This window comes from Mustela nigripes, chromosome 2 (genome assembly GCF_022355385.1).
Source record: "Mustela nigripes isolate SB6536 chromosome 2, MUSNIG.SB6536, whole genome shotgun sequence".
NCBI classification, from domain to species: domain Eukaryota; kingdom Metazoa; phylum Chordata; class Mammalia; order Carnivora; family Mustelidae; genus Mustela; species Mustela nigripes.
Genome location: NC_081558.1, coordinates 21,415,459 through 21,435,523, shown reverse-complemented (window position 1 = coordinate 21,435,523; position 20,065 = coordinate 21,415,459). Strand labels below are relative to the sequence as shown.

At 57.7% G+C, this 20,065-nt stretch overlaps 1 protein-coding gene across 1 annotated transcript; it reads left to right on the top strand.

Annotated features, from left to right (window-relative positions):
- Window positions 1-2,923: 2,923 nt before the first annotated feature.
- Window positions 2,924-14,471, top strand: SEMA3G (semaphorin 3G). The gene is made up of 16 exons (XM_059389881.1): window positions 2,924-3,115; window positions 4,850-5,010; window positions 5,107-5,169; window positions 5,640-5,759; window positions 6,025-6,115; window positions 6,240-6,356; window positions 6,586-6,731; window positions 6,932-7,046; window positions 7,139-7,208; window positions 7,512-7,656; window positions 7,931-8,162; window positions 8,256-8,347; window positions 8,990-9,031; window positions 9,767-9,995; window positions 10,282-10,421; window positions 11,724-14,471. The coding sequence occupies exons 1-16, from the start codon at window positions 3,007-3,009 to the stop codon at window positions 12,162-12,164; spliced, it is 2,313 nt and encodes a 770-aa protein (XP_059245864.1). The 5' UTR covers window positions 2,924-3,006; the 3' UTR covers window positions 12,165-14,471.
- Window positions 14,472-20,065: the final 5,594 nt, after the last annotated feature.

Genomic DNA, 20,065 nt, shown 5'->3' with positions numbered 1-20,065 from the left:
CAGGTCTCTGGGGAATGTTTGAATGCCTGGATCCAAGCTGGGCAAGGGGAATCAGGCTGAACGCACGAGGGAAGAACTGTGGCGTCCACGGGAAGGGATTCTGAGTGGAGATGCCGGAGGTCACATCCTTATCAGTGGTGAGTGAGCTAGAGGATGAGGACAGTGGCTGAGACCTGGGCAGGAGAAGGTGGTTGTTGGTGAGGAGGAGTTAGGGTCCGGGCACCTGGAGGACGTGGGCTTCTGTTTGGATCAGGAAAGGAGAAGAGAGAAACTCCGAGAGTTAAGCTTTCCATGAAACAAAAAGGAGAATGGCTGGGCCACTATCAAGAGGTTACATGGGGAGGCTGGGTGGTAGTGGAGGGGAGTCCATAGGGAGGGGAGTCTGGTGATGGTCCCAGTGTCTCTTTTCCAGAATGAGGTTGGCTGGGGAAGAACTAGAGACATCCAACAAGCACACACACCACAAGAGCTCACAAGCTCCCACCACACCCAGCATTAAGATCCGGCGTGTGCATCATCTACTTTGTTCTGCTGTGTTTGGTCCCCTCCATTTTTTCTGGGCTATGTCATCCTTTGCCTAGATAGGGCTTCCTCCATGAAGTCTCCCTTGATTTCTTGATCAGAAGCAATCACTCGAGTCTCCTGCTGCTCCTGCCTTTTCGTAGTACGGTCATCTGGTTACTGCCTACTGCCCCAAGAGGCTTTGGTTTCTGGGGGTGGCCCCACTGCCCTGCCCAGGGCCTGACGTAGTGGAACCCCCTGCAGTTCCCTCTGTGTCCATTAGATGGCACAAGATGCCTGTGGCTGGACCCATCGGTCAGTGGGTATCAAGGGTACACTTGGGGTCCGTTTCCAAGTTGCGGCCAGCAAGCAGGGGCCTTCACAGGAGATCCTCACCCCCTTCCCTGACTGGGGAAATGAGGCCTAAAGAGGGAGAAGAGCTGCTTGAGGCCATACAACAAGTTCACAGTAGCTCTTGGGCTCTCAGCCCCAGCAACAGGCTGTTTTTCTGCAGTGTGGAGTGAGCTGCCCAGCACATCGGCTTCCAATATACCCGGGCCTCCCTGCAGCCCTAGCTTGGGGCGCTGGCTGAGCTGAGACCCCCAGGGCGAGCTGGCAGACTGAGGGAGTTGTTGGGCCTCCTGATCACAGCTGGTGGCCACATGCTAGTTGAGGGGCTGTCCAGCTCAATCTTCAGCCAGACTTTGGCCCTCAGCCCAGTCTGCAGGCTGAAACAACTCCCCAGGGAACTGGAGGCAGAGGGGCTCCACCCTCCTGAGGGTCCATGACAGCCCCTGCACAGGCACAACTCACCAGTGTGGAGCCTGGCTGCTCCCCAGCTATGGAAGGAGGAGACTGAGGCCTAGAGATGGGAAGGCTTTGGCCAAGTTTCTTGGAGAAGCCAGAGGTGGGGTGGGCTGACGCTAGTCCCTGACCTCTCTGAGTTGCCCCTCACCCAATGCCAGGTCAGGACCCCCCGGGGGGAGGCATGTATATGGGTGGCAGGGGGTGATGGAGACAAGGAGACAGGTTCCAGGGCCCTTGGTCCTTCTCATGCTGACTCAAGGAGCCAACCTGTTTCCCTTCCAGGGATGAGATGGGGGTGAGGAAGGAAGGATCCCAGGACCCCAGAAGTCCCAGAAGAAAACAAGAGTCCCAGGAGGGGGCAGGGCTGAGCAGAGCCTGTTGTCAGCCTGCAGTGTGACCTGGGCCAGGCCCTTCCTTCTCTGATGGTCCCAAGTTTCTTGACCACCATCGAAGAGCTCAGGCTGGTCCATCTGGGAGGACTAACTTGCAGGAATTTCTAGGATCCTTGGAGCTCCAGCTCTGGTTGACGTCTGAGATCTTAGTGCCTGGAACCTCAGATTCTGAGTGAAGGGCTCTAGGGTGGGATGGAATGACAGCCGCGGAGGGGGGGGACGGGGGCTGCTGTGGGATGGGGGGCATAGGGAGGTCCCCTCACTTGCCCCTATTTAATCCCTCAGGCTTGTCTCTCCTTTGTCCCTCTTCTGTGGCCTGCCTGGCCCTGAATCAGTGTGCAGGGCAGAGGGAATGGGGGATGGGGTAAGTGTCCTACCTCCATCCTCACTCCGGAGGGACATAGGTATAGTGTCTGTGTGCAAAGGGGAACTCGGGGAAGAACCCACTACTCCCTTGGTGACACTGAGGCCTAGAGCTCTGGTGGATCTGCAGGGCTGAGGGATAATGGGGGAGTCCCCGAGCATGGAGTGCATCCTGTCCTCTGCCCCAGTGAGCTGGGAAGGGGCCTGGAGGCCAGACAGGGACAGGCTTGGGTGGAGGAGGCTGGGCTCATCTCTTGCCAACCCCAGATCTATGAAGTGTGGCCAGATGTCAAGCCCCCACCCAAAACATGGAGTCCCTTGGACTGGAATGACCCTCCCAGGCAACTTAGGCCCTGCCAGGGGAGCTGGGGAGCCAGGCAGGGCTTCAGGGAGCTGGACCCTCCTGGTATCAGGGATCTGGGCTCAAGTCAGTTTGTTTCTGTCATGGGGTCTCTGTCATGGGCAATGGAAAGGCAGGGAGCAAAGGAGGGCTCAGCGAGATGTCCAGCCAGCCCAGCAACCTCTGATCTCTGACCCCTGACTTTTCCTCCAGGCTATGTCTCCCCCCCACACACCCCTGGCCTCCACGACATTTTGTTGGAGCCTGGAGACTTGGGTTTGTGGACATTTCATGTAAACCACCCACACCCCAGCCGGGAAAGAGTTTCCCCATTGGGAAACTAGCCAATGTGACACAGAGGCATTAACCACGCCAAGGAGGGTGGAGAGAGAGGCAGCAGGTGGATAACGGAGGCGGGTGGGCCTCCTGCTGCTCCCTCCCTCCCTGCCTCCCTCCTCCTTCCCGCCTTCTGGGCCCTACAGGGGGCGGAGCAGCTGCCTTATAAGTGTCAGGCCTGGCGGCCGCGGAACAAACAACAACCAGCAGCCAGCAGCGGACCCGGGGCACCTCGACCAGCAGCGTGGTGCCCTCGGTTCCCCCAGCATGGCCCCCTCGGCCTGGGCCATCTGCTGCCTCCTGGGGGGCCTCCTGCTCCACGGGGGCAGCCCCACCCCTGGCCCCAGCGCGCCCCGCCTGCGGCTCTCCTACCGAGGTACCAGCAGTGCACGCCCTCTTCAAGGGTGCGTCTGTGGGAGCCCGGGACCCTGTGACATCCCCGGCTCAGGGGTGCCCAGCCAGGCGCTGGGCAGCCTCTTCTGCTCACCGGAGGGATGCGGTCACTCCCACACAGCCCGTGGGAAGGACTTCACGGTCATTCCCGGAGATGGTGATCCAGCTGCCGCCAGAGGCGGGACCTGGGAGGAGGGCAGGGGCAGGTCCCCGGAGGGGGGAGGAGGGAGAGGCAGAGATGCAGGGGGACAACTTGAGGGGGGCTTCTGAGAAAAGGAGAGAAGCGTGGAGGTCCTGAGAGGCCTCAGTAGGGATGGGCAGGGAGAGATGGGGAGGGATGGAGAGGACAGGTCTGGAGGAGGTGTGCACTGAGCCTGGGCACCTGTGAGAGCCTGGGCCAGCAGCCTGCAGTGGAATCCCTCGCCCTGTCCTCACAGCCAGAGGCCCCCACCTCCCATCTGCCTCTTGTAGCCCACTTCATAGTGCTGGCTTTTGTCCTTCCCTTTCTGTCCCAGAGGCTCTTCACAGCCCGAAGGGGATCACAGCCTCCCCTCTTGGCCCATCCTGGCCCAGGAGGTGCCCCCGCGGCTCTAACCTGGTATTCCGTGCTGCAGCTGGTGCAGACTTCTCTGAATCTGTGGGGGTGGTCCACGGGGAAGGTCCCTGAGACACTTCTTGGGGAAACCAGATGGGTGATCACCTTCCCTGGGAACCCCAATCCAAGCGGGACACCCAGCCTTCTCTGGAACATCTGGGAGAGGAGATATGGTTCTACTCTGGAGTCCGTGGTTGGGTCTGGTGGTGGTGGTGGGGGGGTGTGGTCCTTTCTTGGGAGCTGTGGACTGGGGCAAAAATCAAGCTGTAAGCAAAAGCTTAAATAGGGCAAATTCCCTTGAAAGTACTGTCAGCCATGGAGGGCTTCCTGGAAGAGGCTGTTGATGAGTTTGGGAATGGAGTGGGTGCGGGCTTGCCACTTTTGGGCAGGTGTGGGATACCTGGCTTTCCCATGGCCAACGCCCCTTCCCACCACATCCTGCTGCATGCCCCTTTGACCACCTGTTACCTTCACCTCCCTAGCCAAACCCCAGGAAACTATTTCAGGATCCTCGGCTCCTGGGCCCAGCGTCCCCCGCCAGCCACCCCCCACAGCTGGGGCCTGGGAGGGCAGTGTCTGCGGAGGAGAAAGTCTTCCTTAGTCGTATCCCTGGACCAGAGCCTTGGGCTCCACCTGACCATAGCGGGCTTTTCCCATACCCAGGCCTTTGCCAGGTGTTTCCTCTGCTGGGAACGCTCTCCCGTGTCTGTCCACCTGTCCCACCGAGTCGTCCTCGCCCACTGCTCACACTCACTCAGCCTCCCCCTGGGCTCTTCCCAGCACTTTGCCCAGCTTGCTACCATAAGTTCTGCTGGTGGCGCCATCTTCCCTGGGGACCGCAGTGGGCGCAGAAGGGCACAGATGGGAAGGAGATGTTAACTGAAAGATCAAGGGACTAAAGGATGAATGGGTAGGAAGCGGGGCTCAGAGCCTCCGGTCCCACCCACTCCCAGGAGCCGTTTCCCAGAAGCCCTTCAGCAGGCCTGGGGCCGGAAACATTTTCCAGATGTGGGGTGTGTGTGTGTGTGTGTGAATGCACAGCTGGGACCCCTCCAGCTCCACACCTTAACGGAGGAAGTGGGCACAGCAGTACGCGCTGACTTCCAATCTGCTCCCTCCGAGATCTCCTGTCTGCCAACCGTTCAGCTGTCTTTCTGGGTCCCCGGGGCTCTCTGGACCTTCGAGCCATGTATCTGGATGAGTACCGGGACCGCCTTTTTCTGGGGGGCCGTGATGCCATCTACTCTCTGCGGCTAGACCAGTCGTGGCCGGATCCCCGGGAGGTGAGTGGGGCGGAGGAAGGGAGGGTCTCTCTGTGAGCTGGGAGCTGGATGGGGAAACAGGCTGTGAGATCAGGCGTCAGCCAGGCTCTCTTTCAGGTCCAGTGGCCACCGCAGCCAGGACAGAAGGAGGAGTGTGTTCGCAAGGGAAGAGATCCTTTGGTGAGTGCGGTCAGGAGAGACTGCCCCGGGCGCCTGAGGGGCTCAGTTGGTTAAGCGACTATCTTTGGCTCAGGTCATGATCCTGGAGTCCCCGGATCCAGTCCCGCATTGGGCTCCCTGCTCAGTGGAGAATCTGCTTCTCCCTCTGACCCTTCAGCTCTCATGCTCTCTCTCTCACTCTCAAGTAAATAAATAAAATCTTTTTTTTTTTTTTTTTTTAAAAAGAGTGTCCCCCAACCATGACCAACACTCAGGGCTTGACCCCCAGGACAGCCTGGGGCCACTCCCCAGGGGTACTTGTGCTAGGGGTATTTGGAGCAGATCCTGAGGGCTCTTGAAAGTCTGTGAAGAATGTCACCCTTACCCTAGGTCCCCAGAGCTGATTAGCCAGGCAGGGCTGAGTCCTGGGGCCCACGGAGACGGTAAACACCTCCTCACCCCCTCCACCGCACCCCTTTTCTCCCTGCTAGGTGGAGTGTGCCAACTTCGTACGGGTGTTGCAGCCCCACAACAGGACCCACCTGCTGGCGTGCGGCACTGGGGCCTTTCAGCCCACCTGTGCCCTCATCACGGTCGGGCACCGTGGGGAGGTGAGCCTGGCACAGGCCCCGCAAGGGACTGGGATGCAGTGACATTTCTGCCCTACTGTCTGAACACTTCCCATTGAGCCCGGCTCAGGGCAGAGAGGTCAGGGGCTGAAAGGCATCTTTGTGCCAGGCTGACCCCGTTGGCGGGGCCCTGAATGAGGACGTCTTCCGCCCACTCTCCAGCTGCACGCGATGGCCACTGCCTGGGTGGGGGGCTGGGCTGCTTTCCCAGGTGACACCCTTCTCTCCCTTCCTCCCTCTCCCCCAGCATGTGCTCCACCTTGAGCCCAGCAGTGTGGAAAGTGGGCGGGGGCGGTGCCCGCATGAGCCCAGCAGTCCCTTCGCCAGCACCTCTGTAGGTGGGTGATGCCCAGGCCAGGACGGGCAGGAGGAGGGTGGGTGCTGGGCAGTGTCACTGGGAAGGGTTGGGACCAGCTATGGGACCTGGCCCTCCTCCCCTGACTCTGCCCCATTCTCACCCAGGTGGGGAGCTGTACACGGGCCTCACGGCTGACTTCCTGGGGCGTGAGGCCATGATCTTCCGGAGTGGGGGTCCCCGGCCAGCTTTGCGTTCTGACTCTGACCAGAACCTCCTACACGGTGAGCCCAGGGTCTTCCAGGGGCAAGGCCGACTGGGATCTGCCCCCAGCCCTGACAGGGAGGCAGGAGGGCCTGGCACTGGAGTGGGGATGGGAGGGACGGACAGCCCAGCCCCACTCTACTCCCCGGGACTCCAGCCCACAGTGGAGGTCCGGCACCTCTCCCCTGACCCCGCTCCCATCCTCCCCTGTGAGGGTCCCCCAACCAGATGCACCCTGTCACCTCCCAGACCCGCGGTTTGTGATGGCCGCCCGGATTGCTGACAACTCTGACCAGGATGATGACAAGGTGTACTTCTTCTTCTCGGAAACTGTGCCCTCACCCGATGGTGGCCCAGGCCGTGTCACCGTCAGCCGCGTTGGCCGTGTCTGCGTGGTGAGAGCCGGGAGGAGGCGGTGAGGTCAGATCCTTACCACACTCCCTTCCTACACCCGTTCCCAGCAGCAGCAGGAGGGAAAGCGAGGCAAGGCTGTGAAGCCAGCCTCCGTGCCTCTCCCTCCAGCGGTGAGGGTGGAGGAGCAGAAGGGGGGCCCATCTCCGTGGAGCTGGAGGCTGACTCTGACCCTCACCCCCAGAATGACCTCGGTGGCCAGCGCGTGCTGGTGAGCAAATGGAGCACTTTCCTCAAGGCCAGGCTGGTGTGCTCGGTGCCTGGCCCTGGTGGTGCCGAGACCCACTTTGACCAGCTGGGTAAGGCCATGGCCAGGGCCGGGTGCGGGTACAGGTGCAGAGGGCTCAGAGCAGTGAGTGGGCGGCATTGACAGTGACCTTCTCTCTCCCAGAGGATGTGTTCCTGCTGTGGCCCAGCGCAGGGAAGAACCTCGAGGTGTATGCTCTGTTTAGCACGGTCAGGTGGGCACACGGGTCTCCCCTCATATCCCCAGCCCGGGTTCAGTCTCTGCACACTAGCGTCCTCTGTTGAGCCCCTGCTTTTGTGGCCCGACTTTACTGTGGGTCTCTGTCTCTGTCCCTGACTCAAGGACTCGGAGGCTCTATTTTCTCCCTCCTTCTCTCTGTCTTTGTCTGGGTGTCCTCATTTTCTGGTCTTGGCTGTCTGTAGGCATGATCGCCCTCTGTCCTGTCCATGGAGCCAGGCTGCCCCTTCCCACCTGTGACAGCCACTCTGACCTGACTGTCCCTGTGCGTCCTTGGCAGTGCCGTGTTCCAGGGATTCGCCGTCTGCGTGTACCACATGGAGGATATCTGGGAGGTCTTCAAAGGGCCCTTTGCCCACCAAGATGGTCCCCAACACCAGTGGGGACCCTATGGGGGCAAGGTGCCCTTCCCTCGGCCTGGAGTGGTGAGTGTCTGCCTGGAGCCAGGCCGGGAGAGAGGGCTGAGAAGTTTCTAGAGGGATTCTACCTTGGGACAACCTTGCGGCTGGGCTAGGGCTCCAGAGGGGCCAGGTGGTGGAAGAAGGGGAGCAGAGCCCTGACCACGTCAAGGAGCCTCTGCTACGGCTAGCGTGGCCCCTCTGATGTGGGCATGCCCAGGCCATGGGACCTGGAAACAGGCTGGGCTGGGGAGCATGTGGCCCCAGGACACTTCAGGTGCCCCCCTGCTGCTCCTCACAGTGCCCCAGCAAGATGACAGCACAGCCAGGACGACCCTTTGGCAGCACCAAGAACTACCCAGACGAGGTGCTGCAATTTGCCCGAGCCCACCCACTTATGTTCTGGCCCGTGCGGCCACGGCGGGGCCGCCCCGTGCTTGTCAAAACGCATCTGGCCCAGCAGTTGCACCAGATCGTGGTGGACCGCGTGGAGGCAGAGGATGGGACCTACGACGTCATCTTCCTGGGGACTGGTGGGTGGGCTGAGTGGGGTGGCCCGGCCGGGGAGGTGTGTGGGCTGGAGGGGGTTGCTCCTTCTCCCACTGACCCCTTCTCCCTTGCCCCAGACTCAGGCTCCGTGCTCAAGGTCATTGCTCTCCAGGGTGGGGGCTCCACTGAGTCCGAGGAGGTGGTCTTGGAGGAGCTCCAGGTGTTTAAGGTGAGGGCAGATTGTAGGGAGGGAGCACTGATGGGAAGGGTCCCCTCCAGCCCCACTGCTGAGTCTAGGCCTGGCTCCTGGGACACAGGAGCAAAGTGCAGGAGGCGGATGGGCCTGTCCTTACTGAGCTCGCAGCCAGTGGAGGAGAAAGTGCCTTGCTGATGCTGTCTGGCGTGGGGCCCAGACAAAGTTTGGAGGGCCTAGGGAGGGGTGTCCAAGGTGATCACCCCCTTGACAAAACCCTGCCAGGCTCAAGTCACAGTGAGGGGGTGGCTGAGACCCCCATGTCTCTAAGGGCTTCTGTGGGCCAGGCAGGGCATCACCTGCCTCTGGGGGACTGCTGGGACCCTGACATGGGATGGGTGATGTGGGACAGCTGCCTCATTCCTGGAGAACAGGGCTGTGGGAGGGGACACTGGAGCTTTGTGCTTTCCACTAGGCCTCCTCCTTGGAGGCCAGCCAGCATGAGGGGACCTTTCTAATAACCCAATGTCTGGGAAAGACTGTCTGGCCTTAGTTGCCGGGGAGTTCGCTGACCCGGGCTGGGAGGTAGGTGGCTCCCATGTGAGGGCTGGAGGAGGCTGAAGGAGGGACACAGCTGGCCCCAGCCCAGCCCTCTCTGAGACCCTCCTCCTTCTGCAGGTGCCAACACCCATCACCGAGATGGAGATCTCTGTCAAAAGGGTAAGAGCAGCTGCCATCCTACCGCTCCTCCTCCTTCTGATCCCCCTCTGAAACTCTCTGAGCACGGCAGGCTGCCGTCTGCTCAACGTGGGGCTGCAGCAGGCTCTGGGGCTGCCTGGTGAGGCCTTGCCATGAGGCTCGAGAGTCCAGCAGGGGAGCTGAGATGCCATGCATGAAACCAGTGGACAGTGGGAACCCTGAGTAAGGGAGGCTGTGTTCAGAGAAGGGGAGATCCACAGAGGCCAGTCCCCCTGGGCCGACAGCTTCCTGCTTGAAAACAAAATCCAGAATTTAAACCCTGCAAGGGAGAGCCACTTTTTTGAGGCCCGCTGGATCCTTTGGCAAGCGGCAAAATCTCAAGCTTATCGCCCCCGTGTATCTTTGGGTAAATCCCAACTTTTGTATTGGGATTGCTTAAAGCAGAGTGTATTTCTAAGCTCAGAGGCAAGTCAGGATAAAGGTTACTGAGGTAGAGAGCAAAAGTCAGCAGCAGGAAGGGCTTGGAGAAGCCCCTTAGGACGCAAGGTCTGCCCCCTGCTCTCTGTGTCCTAGCACAGGATCTGATGTGTGTCAGGTGCATGATAAACACTTTTGGCATTTGGGGAGACACCCAAGAGGTTCTGGAAGACTGCCTGCAAATGGTGGGGTGCTCTCAGGAAGCCCAAGGGGGCCAAGAGCCTAGCTGCTTCTAGGTGGGGCCTGGGCTCATGTTGGCTCTGCTTGTGTCCCTGCCAGCAAACGCTGTACGTGGGCTCGAGGCTAGGCGTGGCCCGGCTGCGGCTGCACCAGTGTGAAACTTACGGCAGTGCCTGTGCTGAGTGCTGCCTGGCCCGAGACCCATACTGTGCCTGGGACGGTGCCTCCTGTGCCCGCTACCGGCCCGGCCCTGGCAAGCGCCGGTTCCGCAGGCAGGACATCCGGCACGGCAACCCTGCCCTGCAGTGTCTGGCTGAGAGCCAGGAAGGTGAGTGGTGGCAGGCGGCAGGGGCAGGGGGGCTGCGCAGACCCACCGGGCTCCCACAGGCCCCTCTTCACCCCTCAGGCCTGGGCTCAACCCCTGGGAAGTGTGGCCTCATTGGTCCTGTGTTAACAGCCCCCCTGCCACCTCACTTTTCCTACGTGTGCAGCTCCCGTCAGTGTATGGATGGAGGGTCTTTGGACAGTGATGGACACCTAGGTCCCTGTCACACTGGTGGAGGACCCTGGGGTCCCACAGTCCTGAGCCGAGCCCCCCTCCCCTCTTCCCCCAGAGGAGGCTGCAGGCTCCGCAGCAGCCACCACGGTCTACGGCACAGAGCACAACAGCACCTTCCTGGAGTGCCTGCCCAAGTCTTCCCAGGCGGCCGTGCACTGGTTCGTGCAGAGGCCAGGGGGCCAGGGGCCTGACCAGGTGAGCAAGGACCCTGCCTCCACCTGCATGTGTCATCACGCCGCATCCCTCTCTGAATCTAGGAAAGGGCTCTGGGGGGGAACCTGCCAAGGTCAACTGAAGAAAAGTGTATATTAAGTCCCTGGGGTGCCTAGAAGGAGGTGCCCTTCCTTCTGCCTCTGGGAACAGCCCAAGCAAGAGCTGGCTGCAAGCCGTCCTGTGACAGGGAGCCCGCTAACTCCCAGGCATTGGGCTGAGCTTTGGGAAGTGGGGAGCAGAGGTGGAAGAGAGGGAAGCCCCCTGTGCTTTTACACATAAGGTTCCTCTCTGAAAGGTCTCTTTCCCAGGGGTTCTTGGTTCTTCTCTGCCCAGGGGGTACCTAACTTGCACCGAAACCTGTGCACACATACACCCCTAAGCACCCACCCACTGCCTAGCTCAACACTTCCTCCACGGAGTCTAGCTGTCTGCCCAGACCCTCTCCTCCCCCATCCGGGAAGGTCTGTCAACCCCAGAAATGGCTTCAGTCTGGGGCCTGAGGAGGGCGTGGGTGTGGCAGGGTGAGGAACCGTTCTCCAGTCTCTCCCACGGGCAGGGAAGGGGAAGGGAGGGCGCTCATTACAGGAGGGGCTCTCCTTCCAGCTTGGGAACCGGGGGAGGCCAGCTTGGGGCCAGCTGCTGGGCTAGGCACTGGGAAGACACCCCCAGGAGGCCAGAGGCAGCCAGCAACAAGATGGTTACATAATACTTACCGCCCGGGCGATCCAGCCTCCACGTGCAGAAGTGCAGACGGGATCCAGGCCGGATCAGAGTAGCACGGCTGCCTCCTGCCCTGCAATGGGCACTCAGCCCACCCCTGGCTGGGAGAGTGAACAGTGCAGTCAGGGAAAGGGAGGGCTACGTGTGTGTACGTGTGTGCGCGCGCGCATGCGCGTGTGTGCGCGCTCAAAGAGTGGTAAGGACTTCTGGTCCTAGGTCTGTGGGTATAACCCTCCCTGAATAAAAGCCCCTAAATACCTTTACCCACTCTGGTCCCTGGGACTATGTGGCAGGTTCTCCCAAGGCCAAGGTAGGTGCCCCAGTGCTCTGACTAGGGGAGAAACCAAAAGCCTCCTTTGCAGGCCCGGTCCTGGATCCTGGGAAGGTGAGAGCCTGCAGTTAGCGGACAGTCCGGAGGAGGAAGCCAGCCTGGGCAGGAAAGAGCGGGGAGGGGAGTGCTTCAGCACGGGGCCCTAAGATATGAATCTGGAAACTGCGGGGAGGAAGCTGTTGGTGTGTGTGCCCTACTCCAAGCCCCCCTCACACCCTCCCACACCCCCACAGGTCAAGACAGATGAGCGAGTCCTGCAGACAGAGCAGGGGCTGCTGTTCCGCAGACTCAGCCACCTGGACGCCGGCATCTACACCTGCAAGACACTGGAGCACGGCTTCTCCCAGACCGTGGTCCGCCTGGCTCTGGAGGTGATCGCGGCCTCGCAGCTCCCCAGCCTGTTTCCCCGGGAGCCGAGGCCTGAGGAGGCCCCAGCGCGGGGAAGCCTGGCCTCTGCCCCGCCCAAGGCCTGGTATAAGGACATCCTGCAGCTCATCGGCTTCGCCAACCTGCCGCGGGTGGACGAGTACTGCGAGCGCGTGTGGTGCTCCTCCAGGAGCCGGGGCAAACAGGCCAAGGGCAAGAGCTGGCCAGGGCCGGAGCTGGGCAAGAAGGTGAAGAGCCGGGTGCAGGCCGAGCGCAATCGGACGCCCCGGGAGGTAGAGGCCGCATAGAAGAGCATGGAGCAGAGGGTGGTCGGGAGGGACCGGGTGGCCCAGCAGCCCCCAGAGTCTCCCACTCACCCAGCGAGGGCAGAGGGGGGCCTGCATGCCCAACTGCCTCTTAGAGATAGAGGAGTCTCTGCCCCCCGTAATTCTACCAGGCTGCCCCCAGGAAAGGCTGGGGCCCGATGGAGGCTCCCCGTGTCCGAGGCCTGTTCCCTGCCCCTCTGTGCTCCCAGTCCTAGCTGGAGCCAGCCTCCCTCTGGCTGCTGCCAGCCCCCGTGGGCCTGCTGTTTGTTCTCAGATATGGCCCCAGAGCACATTTCCGGTTGTGCCCGGTGGTGAGAGGGCTGGGTGGGTCTTTCCCAGCAGGCAGAACAATGGCCATTCTGAGTGACCCTTGGAGTGGTTGTGTGGGTGTGTCCGAGGAGGTGCCTGGGTGCGGGGCCCTTAGGCAGCAGGAGGAAGATGGAAGTTGCCTCCCAGGTAGCACCCGTTAAGGGCACCTGATGTGATTTGGTGAAACAGTGAGACCCTCCCCCCACTTTGTGACCTGATATCCTGGTGGCTCCCTGCCGCTGTCCACCACTTCTTCTCCCTCACAGAATCCTAGAAGCATGGACAGCCAGAGGTCCCTGGCACCCGGGGGTGGTGGTGGTGGTGGTCTGGGCCTCAGGCCCTACTTCGTAAGCCCAGCGGTGTCTCACAGCCTGACTTGCCTTCCCCAGACCCCACACTGTCAGGCCAGGTTCCCTGCAATGCCCAGAGCTCCTGACGGGATTCTCCCTTCCCACCATCAGGGTCTCTGGACTGATGAGCAGGGAGAGGGTGGGTTGTGGGGGAATGTCATCCTCCGTTCTGTGGACTAGAGCTGGGGAGAGGGGAGCTGGGGAAGTGTGGGGCAGGAGGAGGGGGCTGTCTCTCACCAGGCAGTGCAAACATGCCCATAGCTGGGGAGGGCGGGAACCTGCCGCTGGATGGGAGGACCAGGTGCGGGGCTTTGTCATCGAGGGTTGGGAAGCCTCTGGGATGGGGAAAGGGTGAGAGACGCGCGAGGATGGGCTAGGGGACCCCAGAGCAGGCATTCTCAAGAACCCAAGATGGTGTCAGTTAGCTCAGGAGCCACAGGAAAACCAGATGTCTCCCACCCTGGAATCTTTGGTTTCTACTAAGCCGGGTTGGTGGTGAATGTTTTCATTTATGAAGACTTTTCTCTTTCAAGGGGGAAAAAAAAAACGGAGGGCAAAAGCCTGCTAAGTCCTACTGGTTCTTGAGGGTGAGGTGCAGGTGGCCAGGATGCATTCGGTCTGAGGGTGTAGGGGTGTTTTTGCCATACTCAGTGATGTGTTTCTTGGGCTGGGGAGGACAGAGGAGAGGAGGAGGAGGACTGAATGAAAAGTCTGTCCCAACCTGCATATGAGCAGGTTTAGTGACGCACAAAACCGACAGGAGGGGGACAAGAGCATCAAGTTCGAGATTCCCCCCATGAAAACAACCAAGATGAAGAAAGGAAAAAACACCAGATAAAAAGCAGGACAGGGCTTCCTGCTCCGTTGAACTCAAACCCAGACTGTGCATCTGTGCCTTGGGTTTTATGTGAGTCGCCCCATCACCTCCAGAGAACTGGGATCCGAAATAGGCCCCCCTTCCTCTTTGACTTCACAGACAGTGAACCAGAGGCACTGAGATTGACCCAACACCCCCTTGGGATGCCTCGGGCCTGGGGTTTCTGTGGCTGGGAGGCCTGCAGGTAAAAGCAGAGGGGAGGAGGACTGTGGGGAGGAGGGAGGGAGAAGGGAGCAGAGGGAGAGGCAGAGCCATGCAAGAGGGGCGGGAAAGAAGACAGAGCCCCAGGAATTGTGGCTCGCAGAGCTGCAGGCCCACTACCCCAGCGAAGCAAGGAAGAAATGGCCAGACTTTCCGTGGCCTCTAGGCTAGACCCAGGCATGGGCTGCTCCAGGCAGGGTTCTCCGGGGGAAGTTACTCTGGAAAATGGAAGAGGAGCTCCCAATCCTGAACAAGGAACACCTGCACTTAGAAAATTATGGACAGCCTTTGCCAACTCCCCACACCTCCCACCCATGAGGTACTGTGTGTGATTAACTCCTGGAAATGCCTCTACGTGTGAATTCTATTTTTATATTCATATGTTGAGATCGGCCTTGTGGTTTCTCTGTCTGCAGAGCACCTTCTCCTAATTACTATTGTTATTTTTATTGTCATGACCACCTCTGTGCTCTGATGAGGATACATGGTGGTCTACCACACAGACCCACAAGGAAAGCGATGGAGTGAATATATCACATAATTATATCATTATTGCATCTCTGTATTTCTGTTCTAAATTGACTGATACCATCTGTGTGAGCTGGAAAGGAAGAGCCTTTCCATCCATTCCAGGCGGGAGAAGGCCACCCTAAGGGGTATATTCTAGAAGGGAGGGAGATGGACATGAGGGGCAGGAAGGAAGGAGTCAAAGGGCTTGGTCTAGGAAACAGAGATGGCTTATTAAGTTAGGAAACTCCTGCCCCTCAGGCTTCTGAGACTGACCTTCTCGGGCTTCAGGAAGATCTTGAGTCAGAAAAAAAATTTGCTGGCAAAGGGCAGTTGGGCACGTAGGCAGCCCTGCTCCTTTTTCCACAATAACACTCAATATTTGTAACAGCAACAGTTGGACCGGTGCCTGTCTCCTTGGCATGCCACATACCAACGTATATTAAGGCCACTGTGCTCTTGCCTGCGGTGCTGGGCTGCGCTGTGGGGGTAGAAGCTTGTGAGGAGGAGGGGACGTCTGGATGCTGCTGAAGGCGCCACAGCCCGTGGCTCCCACTCCCCCCGGTGACATCATGCTCCTGCCCAGATAACAGAGCCCAGAAAAGGCAGGAGTGATTCAAAGAGGGGAGGGGCACCTTGCCAGGCTAACCTCTTGCTTGCACGCTGAGTATGGGCCCCTCAATCCATACGCCAGAGTAGGGGGGCTTAACAAAGTCGGTCATCTGTCCCATCTTGAAGCCCTGGAGCAGGGGTCCTCCTTTTGCCCCTGGGCCTGACAGCATCGAACCACTGTGCCCTGTCCTAAGCCATCGCCCAGGAAGCATCATCAGTACCCACTTGGCACAGAGTGAGGGGCTGGGAGGTACTCGGCCTCCACAGCCTCTTCTCTCCCTAGACCACTCCCTTCCCAACCCTTGGGCCTGGACTTCTCCCCCCAGGCCTCCCTCTAGGAGGGCCTCCCTTGAGCCATATTTCCTGCCTCAGGGGCCTCCCTCTCTCTCTCTGGCAGCTTTTTCCTCAAAGTCCCATACTTCCCCTTGTCTTTGGGCCAGTGTCATCATTTCCCAAATGGGTGTAGGGTGACAAGGATCAAATAAATATGGGGATTTCTGTCCCTTTAGCCCCACGGAGCTGCTGTGTGTGCAGCGCGTTTGCCCTGTGAAGTCCCTAAGAAGCCCACGATAATGTCTCATTGATTTGCACGTCTGCTACAAGCTACATGATTCTCCCAAACCTGGGGTCCTTTTTTCCCATCAAGTGATCACTGCCTCATGTTTCTAATGTTTTGAAACGTACTTTGAGAAAATGCGGGTTTGATTAATTCCTTCCCCTGCCATGTGAGATTAGTTTATTAATCTCTGCTTTCTAAGCCTGTAAGTTGTGGAGGCCCTGGCCTCCCAGTTCGGAGAGCCACAGCTTGGCTTCCCACGACAGTCACCGGAGCAGGACCCACCATCCCAGGCCAAGGCAGCCACGCCGCCAGTCTGCTGGCCCTTGGGTCTGGCCTCTGCCGATCCTCCCACACTCGGTCTGCCTCCACAGCCCGTTTCCTGGCCAGATCCTCTGTGGATGACTGGGGTTCACCCCAAGCCTGTGGCTGTCCAGCAGTCCAAGGGACTCATTTTAAGGAAGGGTGGGTGTAGGGAGGGAGCAGAATACAGGAGGAAAACAGCTCTTTTCACTTTCTCAAGTGGTCTCCTTGCATTCAGCTAAGCCCAGGTCAGTTTCCAGACATCCCTCGAAACCCTCAGTTGGAGGAGGGAGTAGGCAGCAGTCATCAGGGGCCATGCTGTCCCCTCCAGGGGCCCAGATCAGTTACCTTGGGGGTGGGGGGTTGGGCAGGGAACTCACTCACATGCCTCTGTCAGTCCAGGGCACGGAGGCTTTTCCAGCCAGCCACATCTCCTTCTTAGAACTAGGAGACAGTGGCTCAGAAACAGCCTGATTTCCATTCCTAGTTGGGGATCCACCCCAGGCTTCTCCAATTGCTGGTTCTCAGGGTCTCCCAAGGGAGAAGTTTCAGGCCACACCATGATCAAATCCCCAGGGTTTTCTGAGACTGCAGACTTGGCCCTGGTGTAGGGAGAGGCTGAGTGGGAGAGGCTAGGTTTCGTACAATACCTGACTAGGAGCTTAAGGATTGTTGGGCCCCTGCCCTGGCTCCTCTTCCGGCCTCACCCCCACCTCTGGGGAACAGGAGATGAGGAAACAGCAACTATGGCCCTGTGCCCACTTCCCACTGCCCTTCCCCTGCCCACCCTGGCCGTGGGTACCACTACTGGGCCGGTTCCCTAGAGGCCTTATCCTAATGAAGGCTTTCACTTTCCCCACTGGATTTTCACTAGGGAAACTCCTGGTTCCTCAATGCAGCCTTTTAAAAGACTCATTCTCCACTGAGGATGGGAAATGCTGCACAGACTCCGGGGAGGCCTCCTAAGGGACACCTGCCCCTATCCTCACCCAGACCTTAGCATTCAGCCGGGAGCTTGCACTCAAGGACTCTGCTGAGGAGAACTCAGGTGACCAGTCTTGACCCCTTTCCCCCAGGGAGGAAGACGACTGCAGTGTACCCTAATCCAGCCCAACGGGGTGTGTTCCACTTCCATAAGCATCCCATTGGGCAGAGAGGCAAGACCAGGAAAGGGGGACCTTTGTGCGCTGGCAAGGGTTCCAAAATGAATCAACAGAGGCCTGCGGTAGAGTCCAGGTGTCTGTCATCAAATGGAAAGAACTACGGTATGAGGGACACAGAAAGCCCAGACAGGCCTGTTAGGAGGACAAGGGGGGGCTCTGCTCTCACAGATAAACGTACAGAAGAATGATGTGGCAGGCCGGCAGCTTGCTTTATGGACATGACCTCATCTGTTCACGCTGCCCCCCCACCCCCAGCTGATAAGAATCTGGTGCTGTTTCCTGTAGTCCAAGGGTCTCGGACAATGGTGTGAACAGGCTGGCCCTGCTGGAAAGGACATTGTTTAGGGAAGAAAAAACACACCAGCACAAAGACAGGGCAGGACCTGTCTAAATGTAAGGGCCTGTTTACAAATCCCTGATTTCCAAGAGGGGGGAACACAATGGGGAATTGTTTTTGGTGAGTCTGGAGTCCCCTCCAGAATGCTCCTGGGGTCTGGGGACGCCTTTGATGGCTTAGACAGGTCTCAGATGCTCTAAGCGGGATAGACACTGATGGCGTGGATGCCTTCCTGTTTATCAGAGGTGCTTGCAGGGCAGGGTCAAGGAACAAGTTTACAGCAAAGACAAGAGGGAGGAGCCCTGAGCCTCCTTCCTTCCATCCGGGCCTCCTGCCATTACACTGCACAGCTGTTGCACATGCTGGAGGTGGTTTGCTACAGAGAAACTAGATCAAGGTTTTCATTTTCGGTTTTCCGAAAAATAACAACTTTTTGGTTTATGGCCTCCAATTGCCACATTGCTTTTTGGAAAAAAATGTACAAGGTACGAGACCCTTCCAAATAGCAGGCCCCCCGGAATGGGGCTTCCTAGCTTAGTGGGTAGGGAGCGTACAGGAGCTAGCACTGTGTCGCTGGATTCCGGGCCAATGGAGATACTATTTCTCAAGCAACCTCCCGTCTGGTGTACAGGTAGAACCTTCGATGTCACTAACCAGAGGTCTTAATGTCAGTGTTTATGTATGTGTGTGTAAGGAGAGTAGGGCAGAAGAGCAGAACTGTATCACCCATTTCCCTTGGCACTGGCAGTCCTCATTTTGGGGAAGAGGGGGAGTACAGCCCGAATTAGGAGGATCACTTTGGGTCTGGACAGACCATGAAGGCAGACCTGTCTGAGGATGTGATGAAAGTATCATGAGTAACTATTATACTGATCTCTAAACCCAGCAGGAGCACACCTCATGAATAAACGCAAATGGATGTGCTTAAAACAAGCGAAGAGCCGGAAGAGCCAAGAGCCGTAAGTCCTACGCAATCCCAACACAGAAGCCGGCTTTCCCAAAGGCGCCTTTTTCAACCTCCTTGCTCTCGAGGGTTATGTTCTCCTCCTCAATATGCTAACAGTGCCCTCTGGTGTTTGACAGTAAAACAACAGGCTCATGAACACAAAGTACAAGCACTTCCATCAATTCAGTAGACATCAATCAGCCTCTGAATGTGAGTCCGGAGCCCCACACCACGTGGGAAGAAAGGTTAATAAGACAAACAGGTCCCTGCCATTAAGGGGCTTCCCATCTCATGGGAGAGATGGGTACACAACTGTAGGAACAGGTGGAGAACCATGCCTGCTCTAATAGGAGCATAAGCAGAGACCAGTGCACGAAAAAATCGGCCCTTATGCTCGGTTCAACAGGCTAAGGATAGAGACTACAGCTCTCCAGACTGCAAGCCTTATGCTCAGGGCCCAGTGTTCCAGGGTAGCCATGGCCGAGTGCCCGTGGGTGGGGTGTCCGGGGAGAGGCTGCTGAGTAGGGCCATATTTGTGGAAGGCCTTGGATGTCAGTCTCAGCAGCCATCCTAACTAAAGAGCTAGCAGATGTTTATGGTGATCAGCATAAGGGGAAAGCGCATTTGTCAGCAAAGCAAGAGCACAAAGGAAACCATGCAGAGAGAGGGCTTTTGCTGTAATCCTCTGAGGCACAGGGGTCTGAGCTGAGCACTGGCAGTGGGATGGTAAGACGGCAAACATCGGTAAAACAGTCAAATTGACAAGAAAGAGAGTGGTTGAGGATAAAGGGAAGCAGAAGGTAAGATTTCTGAGATTTCTGGCCCTAGCTCATGGTTCCAACAAAGGTAAGGATGGATTAGAGGAAACAGAGAAGGACCTTTGAGGGATTTTTATTGAACATCTATTTCTACCCTCCCCAAGCGAACTATTTGTTCTAGGTCCTATGTTATAAAACAGTAATTAATTCTAACAGACAGATCATTTGTGAAAACATATATTTAAATCATGCAAGAGGACCCTGGGGCATCTTGTAGTGCCAAAAAGTAAAGAGGTGCTCAAAAAATCCCCAACAACAAACAGAACAAAACACACAATAATGAGGGCCTGTGTAAGGACTCAGGAGCTCCTCGTGGCCAGAGCAGGGATAATCTGAGCAACAAAATAAATAAAGCAGTATTGGATTATAACCCAGAATATACTATGCCTATCCCTAAGTCTGGACTGACATAAATGAATGACCAAATAAACAAGCAGGAGAGAATAGGTAAATCTCCCATGCAGAAGAATTCCAAATAGTATAGATATTCTGTCCCCAAGGAGGGAGGGGGCATAAATCCCCACTCATTAATGGTGGGCTACACAGAGTAACTTCCTTCCAAAAGGTACAGTCTGGAAAGTGGGGAGAAGAAGTACCTTTATGCTGGAGAAACCCGACAAACATACTTCAGCAGACGACCAAGGTCACCAATCAACAGTGGAAGACATGTTGATAGTTTGTAACTTGGATATGATGTGATAACACACTTGACCTGGGTGGTCTCCCTCCCCCAGACCCATAACCCTAGTCTCATCGTGAGAAAAACATGGATAAATGCCAAGTGAGGGCTCTCAAAATACCTGACTGGTACTCCTCAAAACTCTCAAGGTCATCAAAAACAATGAAAATCTGACAAACTGTTACAGTCAAGAGGAACCTAAGGAGACAGGACGACTCAGTGCAA

Coding starts and splice junctions, on each gene's coding strand:
- SEMA3G (XM_059389881.1), top strand. CDS start 3,007: ATGGCCCCCTCGGCCTGGGCCATCTGCTGCCTCCTGGGGGGCCTCCTG. Junction 8,348..8,989: donor AGGAGCTCCAGGTGTTTAAG/GTGAGGGCAGAT, acceptor CTCCTTCTGCAG/GTGCCAACACCCATCACCGA. Junction 9,996..10,281: donor TCTGGCTGAGAGCCAGGAAG/GTGAGTGGTGGC, acceptor CTCTTCCCCCAG/AGGAGGCTGCAGGCTCCGCA.